General features: G+C 51.2%; 2 protein-coding genes across 4 annotated transcripts; one reads left to right on the top strand and one right to left on the bottom strand.

The window, feature by feature from the left end:
* Positions 1-100: 100 nt before the first annotated feature.
* Positions 101-3,738, top strand: OGG1 (8-oxoguanine DNA glycosylase). The gene is made up of 7 exons (XM_074198626.1): positions 101-283; positions 815-1,044; positions 1,122-1,301; positions 1,857-2,038; positions 2,138-2,288; positions 2,393-2,442; positions 2,623-3,738. Exons 1-7 carry the CDS (start codon positions 177-179, stop codon positions 2,764-2,766), a joined length of 1,044 nt encoding a protein of 347 aa, XP_074054727.1. The 5' UTR covers positions 101-176; the 3' UTR covers positions 2,767-3,738.
* Positions 2,310-21,209, bottom strand: CAMK1 (calcium/calmodulin dependent protein kinase I). 3 transcript variants are annotated; one of them, XM_074198622.1, is made up of 12 exons: positions 21,101-21,206; positions 12,663-12,780; positions 10,268-10,399; positions 8,290-8,364; positions 7,726-7,864; positions 6,395-6,521; positions 6,141-6,216; positions 5,745-5,857; positions 4,545-4,623; positions 4,335-4,422; positions 3,777-3,903; positions 2,312-3,687 (listed from the first exon to the last, which is right to left on the bottom strand). In XM_074198622.1, exons 2-12 carry the CDS (start codon positions 12,746-12,748, stop codon positions 3,608-3,610), a joined length of 1,122 nt encoding a protein of 373 aa, XP_074054723.1. In that variant the 5' UTR covers positions 12,749-12,780; positions 21,101-21,206; the 3' UTR covers positions 2,312-3,607. The 3 variants fall into 3 exon arrangements, with proteins under 3 accessions (XP_074054725.1, XP_074054723.1, XP_074054724.1); XM_074198623.1 differs by lacking the exon at positions 21,101-21,206 and adding an exon at positions 15,714-15,781; XM_074198624.1 differs by lacking the exon at positions 12,663-12,780 and having other exon boundaries at positions 2,310-3,687; positions 21,101-21,209.
* Positions 21,210-23,037: the final 1,828 nt, after the last annotated feature.

Genomic DNA, 23,037 nt, shown 5'->3' with positions numbered 1-23,037 from the left:
GAGGCGAGCGGCGCTCGGATAGGCAAGCGCGTCCGCCAATCTGGAGGCGGGGGGCGGGCCCGGGGGCGGGGCCTCGGCGGGGCGGGCCGCCTAGGGCCGGGGCGCGGCCCGGGCTGCGGGCGCTTGGCAGGGGGGGGCGCGGCTGCACCTGCCGGGCTGGGCCGGAGGCGCGGGGGATGCAGCACCGCACGCTGGCCTCGGCCCCCGGCCTGTGGGCCTCCATCCCCTGCCCCCGCGCCGAGCTGGACCTCAACCTGGTGCTGTCGTCGGGCCAGTGCTTCAGGTGAGCGCGGGGCCCGGCCGGGGGCCGGGGGGCGCGGCGGGGCCGGGGGGCGGCGGGGCCGGGGCCGGGGGGCGCGGCGGGGCCGGGGCCGGGGGGGGGGGGGGGCCGGGGGGCGGCGGGGCCGGGGCCGGGGCGGGGCGCGGCGGGGCCGGGGCCGGGGGGGCGGCGGGGCCGGGGGCCGGGGCCGGGGGGCGGCGGGGCCGGGGCCCGGGGCCAGGGGCTGGGGCCGGGGGGCGGCGGGGCCGGGGCCGGGGGGGGCGGCGGGGCCGGGGCCGGGGGGGCGGCGGGGCCGGGGGCCGGGGCCGGGGCCGGGGGGCGGCGGGGCCGGGGCCCGGGGCCGGGGGGCCGGGGGCCGGGGCCGGGGGGCGCGGCGGGGCCGGGGCCGGGGGCCGGGGGGCGGCGGGGCCGGGGCCGGGGGGCGGCGGGGCCGGGCCGGGGGGGGGGGGGCGCGGCGGGGCCGGGGCCGGGGGGCGGCGGGGCCGGGGCCGGGGGGCACCGCCGGCCCGGCTCAGGCCCTCCCTGTGCCCCCAGGTGGCGGGAGCAGAGCCCGGGCCACTGGACCGGCGTCCTGGAGGGGCGGCTGTGGACGCTGACGCAGGCGGACGAGCGGCTCTACTACACGGTGTACGGGGAGGCGGCCGGGCCGGGGGCGCCGCAGACCCTGCACCGCTTCTTCCAGCTGCACGTGCGCCTGGCCGAGCTCTACCGCCACTGGGCCTCGGCCGACCCGCACTTCCGAGAGCTGGCGGGCCGCTTCCCGGGTAAGCGCGGGCCGGCAGAGGCGCAGGGGCGGCGGGGCCCGGCCCGGCCCGGCCCGCCTGACCGCCCCTCCCCGCAGGCGTGCGGCTGCTGCGCCAGGACCCCGCCGAGTGCCTCTTCTCCTTCATCTGCTCCTCCAACAACCACCTGTCCCGCATCGCCGGCATGGTGCAGCGCCTGTGCCAGCACCTGGGCCCGCAGCTCGGCCGCCTGGACGGCGTGCCCTACCACGGCTTCCCCAGCCTGCAGGCGCTAGCCAGTGAGCGCCCCCGCTGCGGTCCGGACCCCCCCCCCCCCGCGTGCGCCCCCCGGGCTGCGGTCCGGACCCCCCCCCCCCCCGCGTCCCCCCCCGGGCTGAGGTCCGGACCCCCGCTTGCGCCCCCCCGGGCTGCGGTCCGGAGCTGCATGAGCACCCCCGGGCTGTGGTTCCCCCCGAGTGCCCACCACCCACTTCCAAAACCTCGGTCAGCCAATCACCATCCTGCCAGCTGGCATCAAGACCCCCCCCATCCCGACCCTTCTTTCAGCCCCACGGTAGACGGAGCACCCCATCCTGGGCTCGGGTTCAGATGCTCCTTGGCCCGACTTTGAAGCGGCATCCCACCTTTCTAGGCCGGGTCCTCCTATTTCTGAAAGGAGGGCCCCGGGCTAAACCACCATGGAGGTTTCTGTCTCCCTCTTTCCCCTGTGAGGTTCAAATTCCCCAGAGTTACCCATCGGTGGGGAAGGGGGCGGTAGGTGATATCATTGTTCCCCACTTGGGTCCTGGAGCCCAGGATGTGGAGGGTCCGGTTCAGCTCAATTCTTTATGCAGAAGCTGAGGTGGAACCTCAACTCCGGGAGCTGGGCTTTGGGTACCGGGCCCGCTTCGTGAATGAATGCGCCCGCGCCATCCTGAACGAGCGGGGGGGACTGGGCTGGCTGCAGCAGCTTCGTTCGGTGTCCTACGAGCAAGCCCAGCTGAGCCTCTGCTCCCTTCCTGGGGTCGGGATAAAGGTAAGAACGCCATCTCCCTGCCACCCTCCACACCCAAAGGGAAGAGGCTTAGAGGGAAATGGAACTCACAGGTGGGAGCCTTGGGGTACTGTGTTGAAGGTGGCAGACTGCGTGTGTCTCATGGCCCTGGACAAGCCTCAAGCGGTGCCTGTGGACGTCCACGTCTGGCACATCGCCCGTCGGGACTACAGCTGGCTACCTGCTCTCAAGGATCAGAGGAGCCTGAGCCACAAGACCAGCAGAGAGCTGGGTGAGCGGGGTCCCCAGACTGGGTGGGGAGGAAGGTTGGAGAGCTCAGGGACGGGAGTCACTATCAGAAAAGGGGCAGATTCAGGGACATTCCTTCTGCTTCAGGAGACTTCTTCCGGAGCATGTGGGGGCCCTATGCAGGCTGGACTCAAGCGGTGAGTGCCTTGTTCCCCCTGCTTGCCCCAGCCTTAACTCCAAGTGTGTATGTGTGTGTTTGTATGTCTTTATCTGTCTCTTTTCATGTGTATGTGTCTCTCTCTGCCTTGTTCCTCCACCCCCTTCTAATTCTTGAATCTACTGGAGTCTTCTGAGAGAACTTCCTTTACTTTCCCCAGGTGCTGTTCTGTGCAGATCTGAGACAAATCCCCAAACCACAGAGTCTCCGGGCAAAGGCAAGGCCTCGGAAGCGCAAACGGGGGGCCTCCGAGGAGAGTCGAGGCCTAATGTCAGTGCAAGAGGACACCGGAGACCCAGGGTGACCGGAAACTGCCTCACTCTTCAATAGCATCAGAGACCTTAGCCCCCTCACTTAGGAACAGATACCCTTCCTCTCCTCTCCCCAACCTTACCTAGCTTTGGGTCTGGGGGCTCCCTGACTTCCAGGGACACTTTAAGGCTCCAGAGAAGATGGTCAGTTGTGTACTGTTGGGGAAAGGTAAGGATTGGGAGGTGCCTGCCAGGCTGCAGGGATGACACGTCCACTGTTTTTAACCTCTTCCCTTTAATAAAAGAATGAACAATAAAATAGAAATATTTGTTTGGAAAATGGGTGGATACCCTGACCAGAATGTGGGGAGAAATGGGGATCACTGAGAAAGAGGGGTTTTCCACCTCCAGCACCTCACATGTCTCTTCCAAGTCCCTAACTCCTGATATGCTTCCCTGCTCAGCTCCCCACCCTTCCCAGAGGCCAGTGTGACCAGGGTGAAGTGCTAGAAAGGGGGTCAAGAAAAGGATCCAAAGTCAGGCCAGACGGGGTACAGAAGAGGCCAGTCCTTCCCTGCAAGGGAGGCCTGGGCTGAAGTGGGCTCAGTGAAGAGCCCTGGGAAGGGAGAGGAGGAGAGGAGGCTTCCCTCGGGACAGAACTGAACAGGACTGGAGGGGGGCAGGGGGGGAGCAGAGGGTTTCTTGCCCCTTCCCAAACAATTGGCAACTAATCCCAACTGCTCTGCAGCATCCTCTGGGGCATAATGGCTTCTCTTTGGCAGGTTACACCCTAGCCCCTTCCCCAGGAGCTCACCCACCACCACTACTCCCCTGAAGATGGAGCCCTCCCCCCCTCCAGTTTCCCAACCCTCAGTAACTGTAGTGACCCGTGTTCTAGAGCTGGGGTGGGCGAGTGGCTGACAATTCAGGAGGAGACTCTGCGCAGCAGTCCCTGCAGCAGCCGACGTGGGGTCCTGCCAAGTAAAGAAGATAGACCTCAGAGGGAAGACTCAGATGAGGGGTCTCTGGACAGTCTGCCTCCCTTCCCCCACTGTTGCCTCACCCCCTCCTGGCACAGGTGCCAGCAGCTCCCCGTGGCTGGTGGTTTGACCAGGACCGGGACCATCCTGACTGGTGCCCAGCTGCAGCCTCCTCATGTGCCGCACCACCGCTGTGGCGTTGAAGGCTTGCTGAAGGAAGAGAAATCATGGAGAAAGTTAGGGGACTGTCTCTAAGGTTCCCCGAACCTGGCCTGGGCTGGGTGGCCAAGGAGGAGTGAAGGAGTTAGATAAGGCTAAAGACATCCAGCCCCTTCCTTTTACAGTTAAGACCCAGAGAAGTGGAGGGACTCGTTCAAGGTCCCACCAGTCGTAAGGAGTACCAGGACACTGACCCCCAGAGCCCCAGCTCTAGGGCCCCATTTCCACTGTGCCAGGGTGTTTACAGGTCAGGGAATAGGGAGGGTTAAGTCAGAGACTTGGGAGAGAAACTGAGGCCTGGGCTGCTGCATAAGGCTAAGTCTGGGCAGGTACATTAGGGGGAATGAAGACCAGGGAAAGGCACACCTGGGGATGCAGAGAAGCCAAGGGCAGGAATCTGGGGGCAGGAGCCCCAGTCTCACCTTCCATTTGCTCTTGGCAAAGTTCTTCTTGATCTGCTCACTGACAGACTGGTGGATGTTTTTGTCCAATGCTGTGTCCCCTGCGATCCTGAGAGATGACATGGTAGGGGAGTTGGTAAGGGGCACTGCGGGGGTTTGGGGGCAGAGCCTGGGAAGGGGGAACTTGGCTCTGCCCCTTTATCCTCCCACCAGAGGAGGGGCCTTCCTCACCATGGGTGCTGTAAGGCTTGCTCACAGGTAAACCTCTTCTCAGGATCTTTTTCCATCAAATGCCGGATAAAATCCTTGGCTTGGCCCCCGAGGAAGGACAGAGACAGAATGCAATTCAGTTTAAACGACATTGATGGAATGCCCACTATGGACAGAACATTTATGTTAGGCGAGAGGAGCCCAGCAGGGTCAGTGAATTCTGATCCTGCTGGCCCCAGGCCCAGCTGGACTTCTCCCAGTACTCTGTCCCCTGCCCGCCCGCCGGGCAGTCAGTCAACGAACAAGAGTGGATTTGGGGCAAACTCTTAAGGGGGAGATTATCTCTGGAGCTACCTCTTGCCCATTCAAAGGAGCTCCCTGTCCTGCCCCACAGACTCTTCTACCTCTCTCAAAACCTCCTCTTCTGAAAGGATGCCAGACACTTCTTCCAACAAAGGCCTAAGATTCCCGAGAACAGCTTAATTCCTTTCCCCTTTCAACAGCTTTTGAATTTAACTAGCAAATATTGGAGCTGAGCATTTCACACATCACTGGACCAGCAGGAAAAGGGTATTTGGTTTTCTGGATTTGGGGATCCACAAGAAATTTGGGGGGGGATATAAACAGGGATGTTGATACTAGAGAAGACTGAGGAAGAGGGAAATCGGTAGGGGTCTTCAGGTATCTGAAGGGCTGTTAATCAGCGAAACAATTCGAGTTTCTTTGCTTCAGTGGGGAGGGGAGGAAAGATGGAGCAGAACAGGGTGGAAACTGCAAGAAGAAAATTTAGGTTTACTGTCGGGAAATACAATTAAACCCATCTTAATGTGAAATGGGATGGCTTCTGATGTGATGGGTGCCGCCTCCTCGGAGACAGTTCAGGTAGAGACTGGATGCTACGCATCAGGTATGTTCTAGAGGGAATTTCCAGTTACTGGTGATTGTCTTCCGACTTGTTAATGAGACGACTGGGGGAGAAGGCACCTTTTCCTGGGGCCCCGGGATATCTCATAGACAAGTCTGCAGTATGGGCAGAGAGAGGCAAACCCACCAAAACTTTGGCAGGGTGCCTGGAGGGCAACGAGGCTGAGCCTGAGAGTCACCCCTGGGGGCAGGCGGGTGCTTGGTCTGGCCTTGGCCCTGCTGTGGAGAAGCCGCATGACAGGATGGAGGGGCAGAAGCGAGGAGAAGGAAGGAGGACCCTGCTCCCAGCATAAGTACCAGAATCAGAGATGTCATCCCAGTAAGGAGAATCAAACTCATATTCGGCCTTCAGTATCTGCTCAAAGAGTTTGGCATCATTTTCATCATAGAAAGGAGGGTAACCACAGAGTCTGATGAAGAAGGAAAAACAGTATGAACCTCTGACATTCCCTCATGCTTCTCCCTCTCTCTTCATCCCACTGGACTCTTACAAGAAGCACAAAATATACCAACTGAGGCCTAGAGAGACCAAGTGACTTGTCCAGTGCGTTTAAAGGCTTAAAGTAAGTTTTCTTAACTTCAAGGCCCAGAGTGGAAAAAAGAGAAGAGGAGGAGGAATGCCTGGCTACATTGGAGCTCCCACCATGCTCCCTCCCTCTCTTCCCCCATCCCAAACCTGGGCCCTCCACTCACAGGATGTAGGCGATAACACCAATGGACCAGCAGTCCACAGCCTTACTATAAGGTTTCTGGGCCAAGACTTCAGGGGCTGCAAAGGTGGAAGAGATGGCAATCGGGATAAGGTGAAGTAGAAGGGGAGCACCCCAACAAAAGCTACACTCATCTCCCCAACTTTTGGACACAGGATTCTCCCTGCTCCCCCCCCAGCTATCTTTCAAATAGCACTCCCAAAGCCCATGGCTTCCTTTCCACGCTTAGATGCCTACCTACATATCCAGGTGTGCCACAGGCTGTGGAGAGCACACTGCCAGAACCTTCCATCTTGGATAGCCCAAAGTCTGAAATCATGATCTTGGAATCTTCCTCCAGGCTGTAGTAAAGCAAGTTCTCTGGCTTTGGGAGGAGAGTAATAATAACAGATTGTATAAGGCTTTACTGCTGACACCACACTTTTGCCAATATTATATCACAGAATCTGATTTGGAAGGACCCTCACTTATACCACTCCTAAAAAATAGTCATACTCCCCTAGTGATCTGCCTCATCTGAGGCAGCCCCTCACTTTAGAGCCAGATCAGCACTGTAATCTCTTGAGATCTTTTTTCATCCTGAATCTGGCTTCCATATTAGCTCTCCTTCCTAGCTGATGTCATTTGCAAATTTGATAAACATGCCATTTATATCTTTATATAAGTCACTGATAGAATGATCTCATTCCATCTTCTCAATAGCCTGTGAGGTAAGGCAGGCATATATTATTCCCACTTGATAAATAAGGAAACAGGCCCCCAAAGGCTCAAAGGTCACATGATAAGTCAATGAGTACTAGAACCCAAGCCCCCTGACTCCCAGTTCAACACCTTTCTCCCTGTTTTATCCCTTCCCCTAACATTCTCAGTTCTGCTCCTTTTCTCCCTGCTCCTGATCCATTTTCCCATCTGTCAGCCCTTCCTTCAAGTTCCCCCCATGGTCTTTCTTTTTAAATTAATTAAATGTTGATGGTTTAATAATTTTTGTTTTACATTAGTTATTTCCAACATATACCCCTTCTACCTTCTGCCCACAGGCCTGCCAAATAAGTCTTTCTTTCTAACAAAGAAAACTTACAAAACCAACTAGTAAAGCAACCATATCTGACATCAGAATAATCAAACACCCCTCTGCCACTGCCATCACCTTTTTTATTGTGGTTTTTGCAAGACAATGGGGTTAAAACCTAACAGACTGCCTTCTGGGGGGGGGGGTGAGATTAGGAGGGAAATTATAAAATTCAAAATAAATAATTTTTTTAAAAGGACAATGGGGTTAAGTGACTTGCCCAGGGTCACACTGCTAGGTAATTTGAGGGCAGATTTGAACACAGATCCTCCTGACTCCAAGGCCAGTGCTCTATTCACTATATCACCTAGCCTTAACCTTTTTAATGAAAGGAGGTGGGATATACATTAACACAACTGATCTCCAAGGCCACAATTGGTCATTATAATTATATGCTATTCAGGCTTCCTCATTTCTTCTTCCTTTCTACCTCAGGGTACTCCCACAATACACACACACCCAAAATAATAAAAACAAACAACCAAAAATATCCTCTCACCTTGAGATCTCTGTGTACAATGCCCATGTCATGGAGGTACTTGACAGCATCGAGCACCTGGCAGATTAGTCGACTGGCATCCCGTTCTGTGTAAAAGCCCTTCTCCACAATTCGATCAAAGAGCTCTCCCCCAGATACCCTAAAATGAAAGGAGCAGGCTAGAGGCAATGCCTTCCCCAGCTCTCTCTGGGACTCCCCTCCCCAGTGTAACCCATCCATAGAGCCTTCCTCTGCCTTCGAGTTCCTTTGGAATCTCTTAGAATGCTAGCATCAGGAGGGCACCATCAGAAAGTTAAAGGAGAAGAGAAGAGGCCAGAGAACAGGGCCAAAGATGGTCAGGTCTGATCTGACACAGAAGAGCGGGCAGGAAAGACAGGGTCTAGACTGGAAGTAAGTCTGAGAAGGGCAGAACTGAAACCGAGAAGGAAGGGGCAGTTGTCTTGAGGAGAAAGGGCATGGAGAGAGGGGCTGAAGCAGGAGTGGGGGAAGAACAGGGGGTAACTAGAGAAGCAATGAGGATGAGAAGGAAATGGAGGAAAGCTCAGGAGAGGGCTGGGTCCTCACAGTTGCATGATGAGGTAGAGGTGCCCACCACACTCATAGATGTCATCCAAGGCCACAATGTTGGGGTGTTTGATCCTAGAAGAAGAAGTGAAGAGGTCAGAGTTGAGGAAAGGCTAAGAGGCCTCTCTGCACTCCACCCAAGCTTAAATAGGAGGCAGCAGACAGACAGTGCCCCTCGGAGCTAAGGGTCATGCCATCCCAGGGCACAGGCTTAAAATAATGCTACATGCTACCAATTACAAAAACATATAATACTTTGAGGACCTGTGATTTTGGTGATCTGAATGTTCCTTCTGCCAATTCAGGTCACAACCCAGCTGACTTGGGACACGGGATTTGAAAGTTGCTGGGGCCAAAACATGAAGACGTTGTCAGGTTGGCCAGACAACAGACATTCGTAAAAAACAGACATTGAAACAGTATGTCACTGGGCTTGCATTCAGAGCCTCTCCAACATGGTAGGATCTGCCAATTTATACTCAGCAGGTTCAACCTTGGATGACCCAGGACCTCATCATGTGGCCATGAAGAAGCAGAGAGGTCACATTAAGAACAATACTTTGTACTAGTATTTCAGATCAGTTTGGATACTTGAAAATGTCTTTTTTTTTTTGTCAGACCTGCAATTTCATTGAAATTATTTAGAAAGAGTAAAGCATTATCTCATTTGATCCTCATAGCAAACATGAGAGGTGGACCCTATTATTATCCTAACTTTACAGCTGAGGCAACTAAGGCAGACAGAAATTAAGTGACTGGCCCAGAGTTACACAACTAGATAGGATTTGAACCCAGGTCTTCTGATTCCAGGCCCAGCCCTTCTAATCGCTGTGCTCATGCAAATGGCAATTGTCCTGCTAGTCCTAAATTTGGAGAGCTGTCCAGGGTAATGTCCAGAGAAATTGTGCCTTTGTTCAAGATACTACAGGCAGTGGATGACAGAGAGGGACTTGAGCTCAGGTTTCCTGATTTTTCTGTCGAGGGCACCACAACACCTAGAATCCTCAGGACTGCCTGTCATTTGATTTAAAAGGCCAGCGATAAAAAAAAAATTAAATAAAAAAAGGCTAGCGATAATAAGTAGCACTGAGCAAACATTTGAGGTTGCTTGGAGCCCCTCCCCCACTGCTTTGTGATTATTGAGACCAGAATTGGAGGTTCAGCCAGCTTTGGACGGGTGGCTGCCTCAAGGAACACCAGGATTCTAGGTTATTTACCCAAGTTAAGAAAACCAGATTTATCTGAGCAATGCCAGCCTCCTCCTCATCATCAGAGGCCATGAAGTCCAGATGGAGGCAGGGCAGGAGCCAAGGGACAGGGTCTACCCTGTGGTCTGATGTCTGACGAGCCAGACACCCAGAAAATAAACCTGAGGATGACAATAAACCTGACCAAGGTCCTGAAACCACAGACCAGAAATCCAGTGATGAGATAAGCAGGAGTCTTAGCAACTATACTAGTCACACCTAGGGTTCTCAGGTAGGAGCACTGTGTAGCAGAGAGAGAAAATATGGACTTGGGGCCAGAATAATTGATCCATTCATCCAAATAAACCCAAATAAAATTCTTAGCTTCATAACTCTGAGTCAAATCCCAAACTCATGAATGTTTCCTTGTCTGTCAAATGGAAATAATAGCACCTACCTCACAGAGAAGCTTCATTATGATAATATATGGAAAGCACTTTGCAAATTTTTAAGCCCTATATAAGTCCACATTATTATATCACAAAAGTTATGTTTGACCAACAGCTGGATTCTCAGCTCAGGCCCTGGAATTACTGACACCCCCCAGGGCCAGAATGGTTGGGGCAATGGTAAGAAATAAAATGGCCGTGATGGGTTTGGGCAAAGTTTGTCCAGGAAAGGACAAATCTAGAGCTCTGGTCTCAGGCAGAACCAATCCAAGGATAGAAAAAGGAACAGGGTTAGGGGGTAGGGGTAAGCCCCCCATAGGAGACAGCCCAGCTCCCACCCACTTATGCAGTACGGCGATCTCATTCTCAATGCTGCTCTCCTTGCCCTCCAAGGCTTTCTTGGCGATGCATTTGATGGCCACAAGTTTCCGGGTGGTCTTTTCTTCAGCCAGTATCACCTCGGAGAATGCTCCCCTGCCAGGGCAAAGAGGGATGAATGGTGAGGTAGGGTAGGGAGAGAGGAACTGAAATACCTCCCCAAAAATGTTTGAGTGCATAAGCAACTTACCCCTTTATGTACAGCCCCCCAAGTCATGGAACCTCCAGGAAAAGAATCCCACCCAAAACTGACCACCCCAGGAGCTCCCTAGCATAATGTGCAAGAGGTCAAGGGAAGCTTCAGCAAGTGGAGATGAAGGGGGATAGTTTCCTGAGATCCTGGAATCAGGACCCTTGGGTTCAAATTATCCCTCCTCAGTAACTTCCCTATGGGAACTGGGCCAGCTCACCCGACTTCTCAGGGCCTCATTTTTCACTTTTTTTTTTCAAGGCAATGGGGTTAAGTGGCTTGCCCAAGGTCACACAGCTAGGTAATTATTAAGTGTCCAAGGCTGGATTTGAACTCAGGTACTCCTGCCTACAGGGCCGGTGCTCTATCCACTGCACCACCTAGCGGCCCCTCATTTTTCTGTTACATAAAATTGTGCTGATGATGTATAGGGCTGTGAACTTTGACACGCATTTTGGGAATGTAAGAGTCTGTAATCATTATCCTCCCTTATCCCTACTCCTTCCAAAAATTTGAGGGCCCCACCCTTTTCCTCTCTTTAGTGGGTTCTCTGTATCCTCCTGCTGGGAAAAAAAACAAACCCCTACTATCAGTACAGACTCTGAGAAAATCATTCATACTAAAAGGTGAAGGACTGGATATCTTTAATGTATGACGAGCTGAAAAGAATTAAAATAGGGGACAAGAGGGCCAAAGGATTAAGTCAATTGATCGAGATTGTGGATGACAAATCCAGGGGTTATGGGAAAAGATGTTGGCAGCCCTGAAATCACATCTGAGCCTAGGACGGAGGCTGACATTGTAGATGAAGTAGGGAAGCTTGACAACCCCATCCCCACCACCACAGCCCTCCACTGTTATTCTTGAGAGACTGACTCCTAGTAAGGACCACAAAGCAAGGCGATGGAAGAAGATGGGGGCACCCTGGGGGGGCTAAGAGCCCTGGGAAACTGGAGAGATTGGAAATCAATCTTTGCACACAAGAGAAGCGTTTTTGCAAAAGAAGCTGAATTGAAGAAGGGAAAGCAACAGACCATCTGAGTCTTGGGGACTACAGCTGAGTTAAGCAGAGATAAGAAGACCTATGGTTTCTTTTCTTGGGGAAGCTAGGTGGTGCAGTGGATAGAGCACTGACCCAGGAATCAGGAGGATCTGAGTTCAAATCCAGTCTCACACACTCACACCTAGCTGTGTGACTTTGGGCAAGTCACTTAACCTCATTGCCTTGCAAAAATAAGTCAAAAAAGAAAAAGAAGAGAAAAAGTTTTTTTTTTTTCTCCTACCAGGCCAAATCAAACATCACCTGTGGTACTCATGCCTCTGGGACAGGTTGATCCGCTCATCTGCCACCAGCCCAAGATCCTTTGCTAGTCTAAGCCAGACAGGACCAAGGCCCACTGACCATTTCCCATCCCTCAGTACAAGACTGAAGTTGTCACAAGTCACACTCAGTGTGTTTCGGGGGCCAGCCCTTCCCACTCTCCCCAGAGGGGAAACCAGAAGGCAGTCACCCTAACCCCCAGTCTTCCCACTCCCCCCCCACTTCCTCTTTCCTTCGAGTCTCAGAATCAGATACCAAAAGTCGTTGAAGAAGAACCTCTGAAGGCTCCTCTCTTCCACTCAGTTCTCCCTCCCAACCAAGTCTAGCCTTAACCCTCTTCCCAGATCTGAGCACAGCACGGGCCTGGAGTGCAAGCAGAGCCCAGATTTATAGGAGGAAGGTTATAGGGTTGGACCCTTGGCTGGGGCTGGAAATGAAGGGAATCCCTGAGCTGGAAATCTAGGCATTTTCTGTGGTCCCCTCTAATATCGCCTAAAGAGTTGTCATTTGGACTCATCCCTTCCCTCTCTCAATCCCCACCCCCACCCCCACGTCAGGCAGGCAGGACAAGGGGGGAAGTCTCCCGTTGGCCTGCAGATGTGTCCACCGGCGGAAGCTAGAAGGAAACAGCTGGGGGGGCGGGGGGGACTGGTCCGGGAAAAACTTTGTCCACTTCCTGTCAGCCTAATTTTGGTGTCCAAGGCCCTAGGCTTCTCCAACCCTGCCAGAAAAGAACTTGAGATGCCCTCCCAGGCCCTCTCAGCCTCCCTGCCTGTGCTGAGCACCAGCCTTGGTTTTCTGACCCTGCCTCATCTGCGAAAGAAGGGGAAGCAGGAGGCATCACTTACGTGCCTAAGACATCTCGAAATTCATAAATGTCTCGAATGTCATCTGCGTGCTTCTTCCAGCCAACTCCATCTACTTCCCGCGGCATTGCCCACTGACTGCTGGCTGCAGCCAGGGCTCCTGGGAGAGGACAGGTTGGGCTCAGTGGGAGCGTGGCCTCTCCAAACCCCCACCCCTGCTTGCTTTTTTCCTAATGCTAGATCAACCTCCTTGCCATTCCTTTTACCTTGACAGGGACTCATTTCTTCCTCTAAACACATAGGGACCTAAATCAGAGATATGAATGTCTCTCTCTCTCTCTCTCTCTCTCTCTCTCTCTCTCCACTCCATAATTCATAATGTAATGGTGAGAACTCATTTCTTCTTCCCAAAAACAAAACAAAACAGGGGCCCAAATAAGAGCTTTTAATGTGTCACACACACCACACACACAACATATAACATACATACACATACACACCACTCCATAATTCATAATATGAAGGGGCCTGAGAGACAACTAGTGAAATTCCCTGGGGTTTTTGATCACCACACTGGTATGTCCAGGGCATGCCCTCCACCCCCTCCTCCTCTCTCAGAAAACAGGTTCCCTGCTCCCTCTGCCTCCAGCAAAATCTCAACCACATTTTTAAATAGCTCCATTTGCACTGTTGCCATGACAACAGCAGCCACATCTGGAACAACTGGTACTCCCTCATTCTCCCACCTCTTCTGACCATCATCCCCCACTCCTGTCCCACCCCCAGCAGATTGCTGGATCTCTGGGCCTTGTCCTCAATCCCTGGACCTGGATTCAGGCCTTGAAGAGCCCCTATCCTTCCCTGAGCTCCACCCTCATCCCCTCTCTGATGCACAGTTTCCAGTTTAGACTGGCATAAGATTTGATATTCCAGGGTCCTCTTGCACCAGACCAGGCTAGGCTCTCACACTTAATCTTTGATCTAACACCCTAGCCTCCCTTTCCCAGCAAGGGCCAGAGGGTGTCTGTCTCCAACAGCTTCCACCTAATCATCCTAAGCACCCACCCAATGCACAACCCAAATGTAAGTGTTCTCCTAAGAAAGATCCAGTAGGAATGGGAAGTGGGCAATAATTCCAGTTCTCTAGTTGGGGAAAATGAAACCCTGTATTACTTAAGAATTTAATTCAATGTTTCTCTAGGAATTTAGCTCTACTCTCTGAGCCAGCAAGGAACTGACTGGAGGAGAAAATGTAAGATGGAAGGGTGATACCCCATGATAATCCACTCAATAGGGAAGCAGTGAAAAGAGCTGGGAGCCTCTAGAAAGGGTTCTGTGTTTCAGGTTTTTTTACCTTTAAAATGAAGGTATTTCACTAAATGACTTCCAGGGTCCCTTCTCTGAATCTATTGGAGTCAGGAGATTTGTCTTCTAACATGGGCTCTACCACTAAGGAGCTATGGGTTCTGGGGTCCATGCCTTTCCTTCCCTAGAACTCAATTTCCTCATTAAGAAAAGGAAGTTGGACTGTATGATCTTTAAAGTTAAAGATCAGAATTTTACAAACTTCAGAATTAAAACTTTGATTTTAGAGGGGACCCCTGGACACCCAGAGATCCAGATGTCTTTTCCCAAGAGCTATGCAGAGGTGCAGAACCTCTGGTCCCTCCTTCAGCTCCTCTGATCATAACCTGATTCCTTTAGATGTAGTGTAGACCAGGCCAGAACCTAAGTTTGGCTGGCACAACTGGAATCTTCACTCCTCAGGGAAGCCCAGTTATTCAAATATTAGTAACCATAAGGTACTTCCTGACGATCCAAGCCTCCCTCACAACCTCCTATTGCTACCCCTCTGGATGGCTAACTTTTCAACAGACCTCCAAAGCCCAGAACTCCTTCAGTCCCATGGAAGTTCTGGCAATAAAGAAGTCCCTTTTCCTTGCCAGGCATGATTCCCTCACCCCACCCCAAGCACCAGAGCCAGAAAGGGGAAGATGAACTTTTTTAAAAAGGAATGATGGCCAAATCATTGAGCTCGGTGAAAACCCCTAGTATACAGAGAGGCTCCTCCACGGGGCAGAGCTGCCATTCTAGGCCTATACCCTAACCCATCAAGACCTGCACCCTCAGATATGACCTTATATGCCAACACTCACCCACATACACCCACATGCACACACAAACACACACATGTACACACAGCCCTCCAGAAGATGAGCTAGCGGTACATCCCACATGCCCTCTACTCCAGCATCCACAAGATCTCCCTGTCGGACACACCCTGACACTCCAATGGGGGGGAGTTGCGCTACATGATAGCTCATATCCTCCACCTAGGGACATCCTATAATTCTCCAACAGCCCAAACGCCCACTCCTTCTTGCCACTAATACATACAATCTGACACACATTGAATCTTATCCACCGCTTAGATCCCGAACACAATACAGAGGGAGCAGCATATGCTCATTCACAATACCGGGCCCTGTCTGAGGGAGGGGAGCAGCTGCCTCAGGCCCAGAGATCAGCCTGCCCCTCCAAGGGGCAACCAGCTCCCTAGTCTGGCCCTGCCAGAGAGCAGAGTGGCTCTGTGGGCTTGAATCCAGGGCTGGCAGCCTTCTGCCCACCTCACCCCTGCCCCATTTCAGTCTCTATCACCTGCTGTCTCATCAGCCACCCACTCCTCCATCAGGGATCCAGACTAGGCCCCCCAGGATCTATACAGTGCCCCCCCACAACGCAGAGACACACCCTGCCCCCCCCCCCCTGCTGGGACTAGGTGAGGGATCTTTGTTTGGAAGGGAAGGCTCGAGGCAAGGCCGAGAGCTGCCAAAGGGCAAAGGCCTCCCGGGTGGGCCCGGGCACAGCAGGTCTATATGCCTGGGAGCCCGGGGGGGCGCATGGTGGAGGAGGGAGAGCATCACCTGCAAGCAGGCGCCCCGAGCTCCGCTGCTCCGCCCCAGGGATGGGGGCCAGGAGGGGAGATGAGGGGCCGTCCCCACTCCCCCCCCCAGCCCCAGGGGAGGGGCCCGGGGGGCGGAGCGCGGGCTCCCCCGGCCCCGGGGGGCCCCGGGCGGGCTCCCTCCCGCGTACCTGAGGCTGCCCAGCGGGGGGAGGCGGGCAGGGGGGGGGCTGGCTCGTCGGGCGGCTCGGGCCCCCAGCCCCGCCGCCTCCCGAGGCCGCCACTAGCCCTGGCCCCGATCTCCGAGCCGCGCCCCGGCCCCGGCCCCGGCCCCGGCCCCGGCCCCGGCCCCGGGCCCCGATCCGCGGCAGCGCTGGCTCCTCCGCCGCCTCCTCGGCTGCCGGACGCTCGGGGCTGCTCTGATGTCAAGCGGGCGGAGGAGGAGTCTGGGCGGCCGGGGAGGGGAGGAGGGAGGGGAGGGGGCGGGGACAAGGGGGGCCGGGGGACCCCTCCAGTGCTAAGAGGGGGCCGACAGCGGAGGCAGAGCCGAGGACCTCGAAAGGTGACTCCCCGGAGGGCTGAAGGGGGGCCCCTCTGCTGTGGCGCTGCTGAGGCTCCCAGAAAGAGGCAAAGACTCGTCCAAGGTCGCCCAGCTGGTGAGCGGCGGGCGCCCTTAAACTTGAACTCCGGCTCCAAGTCCGCGGAGCGCATCGCCCGGTGCGATTGCCAATGAGTCTGGCGTATTGGCGTTGCCAGGGATGGAGGTGATGCCAAGGGCTTCGTGGATTCGGGCCAGGTTGGGCAGGGGAAGGCAGGCACCGAGTCTCAAGCTTTCCACAGAGAAGAGAGTCAAGAGGCGCAGCCTCTGGCACAGATCAGCTTGGGCGAGTCCCTTAACCCCCCAAGATCCCGGTCAGTTCCCCGGGCCCCTAAGTTAGGAGGAGCTGCCTGTCAGTGGGCAGACTTCTGCCCCCCACTGCTGACTCACTGCCTGTGAGATGCTGCAAGGCATGGGATCGAGTCCTGAACTTCCAATTTCCTTAGTGTCCACCGTTGGAGCGGCCATAACAGCCAATATATGTATTTATGATCACGTTTGTGCAGATATTTAGACTTAGAAGCACTTGAGATCTATTTTTGCTCCTTCATTTTTTAAGCTATGGCCGACTCTTTGTGACCCTATTTGGAGTTTTCTTGGCAAAGAGAATGGGGAAGTTTACCATTCCCTTCTCCAGCTCATTTTACTGATGAGGAAACGGAGGCAAAGTTAAATGACTTGCCCAAGATCACACAGCTAGGAACTGTCTGAGGTCAGACTTCAACTCAGGCTCCAGGCCTGGTGCAGTGTCCACTTTGACACCCAGCAGCCACTCACCTCTCTCCTGACCCCAACTCAAACAGCTCCATTTTCCATTGGACATCTCAAATTGAATGTCCCATAGATATCATAAACTCAACATATCCAAACTGAAGGAGGATCCAAATCATCCATTCCTTCGGTGTCTCAGGCTAGCAACCTTGGAGTCATCCTCTACTCTTACTCAATGCATTTATCTAATCTGTTGCCAAGCCTTGTCTCAGATCTTTGCAACATCTCTCTTCTGACACAGCAACCCCCCGAGTTCATGCCCTCCTCATCTCACTTCCTGGACTATCATAAAAGCCTTCAGGTTGGCCTCCCTGTGCCATCTCTCCTCACTCCAGTCCATCCTTTAAACAACCTAACAAAGTGATTTTTCTAAAACTCAGATCTGGCCGTTTCAATAAACTCAATAAATGCCTGTTATCTTCAAGATTAAACATAAAATCCATTGCTTGGTTTGAAAATCCTTCCCAACCCGGCCTCTTCCAACCTTTCCTATCATCTTACACCTTCCTCCCTTCTCCATATTCTGTGATCCAGTGAGATCAGTTTCTCTATTGTCCCCCAGTTCATGCCTTTTCCCTGGCTGCTCTCCTTTCTTTTCTTTATCTCCTGACTTCCTAGAAGTCTCATCTTTTGCAAAAAGCCTTTCCTGATTCCTCCACAAAGCTAGCGCCTCCCCCGAGATTACCTCTAGTTTACCCTCCTTAAAATTTTGTGTCCACATTAGTTTTGTTTCCTCATTGGAATGTGAGTTTCTTTAGGATAGGGACTGTTTTTGCCTTTTATTTCCCCATGGTTTAGCACAGTACCTGGCTAAGTGATGATGTTTGTTTGTCCTTCCTTATTGAAGAAGACCATGTTATCAGAGGGGTGATGCCAAGACAAGCACATGAAAAGGATTTAGGGGAGGGCAGGGCTGCGCTAAGTCATCAGTCTCCCTGGCTCCTAAGGAGCCACCTGGGTCCAGTGGCCAGATATGAATCAGGATGTCTGGAGATGGTCCTGAATTTGAGGCAATCAAGGTTAAGTGATTTTGCCCAAGGTTACAGCTAGTATCCAGGGTCTGGGGTTGGATTAGAACTCTCATCCTGGGGTGGCTAGGTGGAGAAGTGGATAGAGCCACCAGCCCTGGAGTCAGGAGAACCTGAGTTCAAATCTGGTCTCAGACACTTAATAATTACCTAGCTGTGTGGCCTTGGGCAAGCTACTTAAGGCCATTTGCCTTGCAAAAACCTAAAAAAAAACAAAACCTCTCATCCTCCTGACTCCAAGGCCAATGCTCTATCCACTTTGCCACCTAACTGCCCCACCTGGCTAAGGTGGAACTTAACAAATGATAGTTGATTTGATTTATTGACTAATGGACTGACCAAGTGACTAAAGAAAAAGGGAAGGGGCAGCTAGGTGGCGTAGTGGATAAAGCACAGGCCCTGGAGTCAGGAGTACCTGGGTTCAAAGCCAGTCTCAGACACTTAATAATTACCTAGCTGTGTGGCCTTGGGCAAGCCACTTAACCCCGTTTGCCTTATAAAAAAAAGAAAAGGGAGTTGGGGGTTCAGCGGAAGAGTTCATAGGAAAAGGAATGAGAAGCTATTTAGGGGAGCTCTTTTGGCTTTTCCCAAAGCTATCATTAATCATCTATGTCATTATGTTTCATGGATAGTAAAAAGTTCCATGGTCTAGTAAGATCATGGCAGGCAGAGGGAGACTGAACCATTCTCAAAGATTCTGGAGTGAAGAAGGGAGAGCTGGGAAATTCTCTGACTCTTTCCCTTCCCTTCTCTAGTCAGCAAGTGGCTTTCAGGACTTCATACGTCTGGGAGGTTGTGAGGGTGTGAGGGAGGGCATGGGTGGATAGAGGGGGGTCTGGAGAAAGCTACAGGAGGGACAGGACACACCCCTGGGAGAAAGGACCTGGAGCTTGTTGGAATCAGGTGAAAGAACAGCAGATCACCACGCGATAGGTGTCTAAGACAAGGACTTCACAGACTGTGGTCATGTTCGGTAGGAGTGAGTGAGGGGCACCAAACCTCCTGCTTAGTTGGTTCCTCCCTGCCAGAGAACAGAACGCTTCCTGAGATTGTGGGAGAAACAGGCTAGAAGCCTGAGGAAAGAGAATGATGCAAGGTTATCCAAATGAGTGTCTCAGGAAGAAAACCGATAGGGATAGGGAAGGGAGGAGTTGCTTGGAAGGATCAAGAGACTGAGCCTTCAGAAAAATTAAGAGTTTACTTCCTTTACAACCTCATCCTCAGTTTGGTCGACCTGCCCTTCCTAATTCCTTCTCCTCTTAGCCCCAAGGCTGAGTGCAAGGAGAATATAAAAATTTATCTAACATTTAATGAGCACCTATTTTGGGGGGAGAGAGGGGTTAAGGATAGGAGGGTGGAGAACGCATCCTGGATCCTGGGAATGTGGCACCCTTGGGTGGTCCTGGGTCTTTTCCCATAAGTTAGGAAGACTCAGGACCCTTCTGTCCTCAATTTTTCAGACATAGGTTTCCCATCTAGATGAACTGGGTGTTCCTTCCAATGTCTTGGGACCAGGACACTAGAGGTGGGGTCAAGAGGACTGGAAATCTCCCTTCCAGGAAATTGGCCCTTAAAATGACCTCCAAACCCTCTGAACTTTTCTGTAGCAAAGGCCCCAGTCATTGGGGAGAACAGACAAAGGACACTAATGAGATAGAAAAAAACATAGACTCTTAGGGAAAATAAACATAGGTCTTCTGTGATTTATGATTGACAAGGTCTTCCTCCTCATACCAGCCCTGAGGGAGTTTAAGAATTTTATGAAGAAATTAAAGCAAATAGGTTGTGATTTCCAGAACTACAAGTTTCAAAGCACAAAGAAGCCTGACAGCTCTAGTTCAACTTTCATTTCACTGATGAGGAAACTGAGCCCCAGAAAAGAGAAATGATTTCCCAAGGTCACACAGAAAGTAAAAGAGGAGAGCTTAAATTCAAATCTAACTTCTCTAACTTCTAATATAGTGTTTGGTTTCTGGTTTCCATGTCTTACCTTACACAGCTAGTAGGACTTAGATCCTGGTCTTCTGACCTTAAGTTAGGGCCTGAAATTGAGTTTTTCTGATTCCTGATAAGACTTGCTCCCTGTTGGTTTTTTGTTTATGTTTTTGCAGGGCAATGACTTGGCCAAGGTGACACAGCTAGGTAATTATTAAGCATCTGAAGCTGAATTTGAACTCAGATCCTCCTGACTCCAGGGCTGGTGCTCCCTAGCTGCCTCCTAAGACCTACTCCTTGTGCCTGAAATGCTTTCCCTCTTCACCTCTACTTCGGAATCCCTTGATTCCTTCACTGATTCTGTTATCTTTCCTTTACCCTACAAAACTTTTTTATTTTGCATTTTTATGACTGTGGGCGTATTTTTTTTTTACCAGGAAAATTGAGGGCAGGACTGTTTTGTTTTTGATTCTATATTTCTAAAACACTGGCAGGTGCCTAGGCAAGTATAATTCTTGACATATAATAAATGCTATATGAATGTGTGCCAAATGGGGCCTATTGACTCTCTGAGTCAAGCCCGGTGTTCACCCAGCCCACCTTAATAGGGGGCCCACCAAATAATACCCATTCCCAACTTCCCTCAGACTCCCTGGGAGGTAAGTCTGAAACAAAGTTCTCTCCACATATGGTGAAAATAGCCCACCACTTGGTGGTATTCTTTGAATAATTCTATAATTTATAAGGCCTTTCTGCTAATTTGTTTTAATCATAAAGCTCCAAAATTTGAATTAAAGAAAAAGTTTCATTCTCCCTAAAAATTTTGAAGGGTTTATCATATATGAAGGAATGCCATCATTTCAGAAATTCATTTGGGAACTTTAAATGTTATTAATTTGATCAGATATCTGAAGGTCCCCTGAATGGTCAAAACTTGTCCAGATTTCTTTATTTTAGTTTAAAGTTCAGAGTCACCAAATCCTACAATATCTGAAAATGACATCTATAGCCATCAATATTAGCATAATGAGAAATAAGAGTTTGATCAGGGTAAAAAGACTCAGGGCTTCCTCTAAACCCTTTCCCATTCCTTCACAACCAGTGAAATCCAATTACATCCTATTAGAAATTAAAACCAACTTAAAACAACACCCACACTACTTATTCATAGTCATTCAAGGTAAGTTTACACTGGGTAGGTAAAGTACCAAGGTGGTTTATCTTAGGAAAATAATTCTTACGTTACCTTTTTATAGAGTTGGATGAAATTAAGCAAAATGATCTGATCCAACAGAAGTCAAGATTTCCATCCCTGATGTTTTCTGGTTTCTTCCCTATCTCTCTTCTCCTTAAAAAGGACAACCCTGCCCTTATCTGAACCTGCTATTACTTCAAGTTAACATCTTATATATCTCCTCCCTTTGCTAGTCATGGGACAGGGACTAGACTTGTGATTTCCTTTCTGGCAGCTTCTTGGTCTCCTTTACTAGATCATCAACTACTTCCCCTTAACTGTGGATGTACCTTTAAGATCTGAGTAGGGTGTTCTTCTCTCTTGATGATCTCATCAGTTCCTATGGGATCTATCTATCATCTGTCTATTTATCTACCTATCAATCATCTATCCATCTATCTATCATCTATCTATTCATCCATCCATCTACTCTATCATCTATCTATCTATCAAGTTGGGTGTTCTCTCTTGATGATGTCACCAGTTTCTATGGAATCTATCTATCTTGAATTTATTTAGTCATTTCAGTCATGACCGATGCTTCCTGACCCCATTAGGGTTTTCTTGGCAAAGATACTGCAATGATTTGCCTCCAGCTCATTTTACAGAGGAGAAAATGGAAGCCAACAAGTAAAGTGAGTTGAGGTCACACAGCTAGTAAATATCTAAGATTGGATTTGAACTCAGGTCCTCCTAACTCCAGGGCTGGTGCTCTATCTACTGGACCTAGCTGCCCCCCTTCCCCCCCCAACCCTATTCCTAAACCACAAATGTGACTCATTCTGTCACTCTTCTGCTCAAGAAATTCAGTGACTCCTTCTTACCTCTAGCCTCCATTTCAAACTCCTCTTTTTGACTTTTAAAGCTGTTTACAATCTTTCTGTAGCCTACCCAGTCGACATTATGCATTTACTCCTTTTCAGAGACTCCAAACCCAAAGTAGTTGCCTCCACATCTCGTGCCATCTCTGGCCTCTATAGCTTTGCCCCAGTATCTACTCATAAGTCTATATTGTCACTCTCATCTCTTAATAATCTCTAGTCTCTTCAGCCCTCAGCTTAAGGGGCACGTCCTACATGAATATTTTCCTGACTTTCCTGCACCTTGCATTTACTTTGGACATATTTGGCATCTACTTATAAAAGTCCATATTGTCCATTTCCTCTCCTCAGGTAGGATATAAGCTCCTTGAGGACAGGGGTTGTCTGGGTTTTACTTTTGACACTCCCAGTGCCTAACATATTGTGCTAAGAGCTGGGGATATAAACAAAAGCAAAGACAGTCCTTGCTCTCAAGGGATATGTCCAATTTAATAACATAGAAAAGGTTCATAAACACAATACAGATCAATTGTCTGTGATTGCATGGGAAATGCAGTCATATCCTAGAGGCAGCTAGGCGGAACAGAGGAGAGAGCACTAGGCCCAGAGCTAGGAAGACCCAAATCCAAATGTAGCTTGGCAAGTCCCGCTTCAGTTTCCTCAACAGTAACATGAGGATGATAATAGCAACTACCTTTCAGGGTTGCTGAGTGGACCAAACAAGATAATTGTAAAGCGTGGTGCCAGGGACTCAGTGGACACTTAGTCAACACTTGTTCCCTTTGCTTCACCCTTGCCCCCACAGTGAATTCTGGGCCCAAGGTGTCTATGTTAAAGCCTCAAGCTCTTTCCAATTTTTCCCACCTTTTTCAGTCTTCCACTTCCCAACCTACATCTCACACAACAGGACTGGACTAGTTGCATTCGAGGTTCCTTCTAGCTTTTAAACCTATGATCCTAAGACCTCTAAAGTTTTGTTGATGTTCCGAGTTGCAGGCCACGCCCCCCCTTCTGCTCTACTGCTGTACTCTCATCAGCAACCCACTTGGTTGCAAGTTATTTTTACATTTTCCAGGGTTTTCTCCAAATGTTACTCCATCCACAAGGTATTATTTATAATCCTCTTTC

The sequence above is a fragment of the Macrotis lagotis genome, chromosome 8 (genome assembly GCF_037893015.1).
Source record: "Macrotis lagotis isolate mMagLag1 chromosome 8, bilby.v1.9.chrom.fasta, whole genome shotgun sequence".
NCBI lineage: Eukaryota > Metazoa > Chordata > Mammalia > Peramelemorphia > Peramelidae > Macrotis > Macrotis lagotis.
The sequence above is the reverse complement of the archived record's forward strand: the minus strand, read 5'-3'. Positions and strand labels throughout refer to the sequence as shown.

Excerpts from the sequence above, each read along its gene's own strand:
- OGG1 (XM_074198626.1), top strand. The coding sequence starts at position 177 with ATGCAGCACCGCACGCTGGCCTCGGCCCCCGGCCTGTGGGCCTCCATC. Across the intron at positions 1,045-1,121 it reads GCTGGCGGGCCGCTTCCCGG|GCGTGCGGCTGCTGCGCCAG; the intron begins GTAAGCGCGGGC and ends CCCTCCCCGCAG. Across the intron at positions 2,443-2,622 it reads ATGCAGGCTGGACTCAAGCG|GTGCTGTTCTGTGCAGATCT; the intron begins GTGAGTGCCTTG and ends TACTTTCCCCAG.
- CAMK1 (XM_074198622.1), bottom strand. The coding sequence starts at position 12,748 with ATGCCGCGGGAAGTAGATGGAGTTGGCTGGAAGAAGCACGCAGATGAC. Across the intron at positions 8,365-10,267 it reads GAGATCGCCGTACTGCATAA|GATCAAACACCCCAACATTG; the intron begins GTGGGTGGGAGC and ends TTCTTCTTCTAG. Across the intron at positions 4,624-5,744 it reads GGATGACATCTCTGATTCTG|CCAAGGATTTTATCCGGCAT; the intron begins GTACTTATGCTG and ends TCGGGGGCCAAG.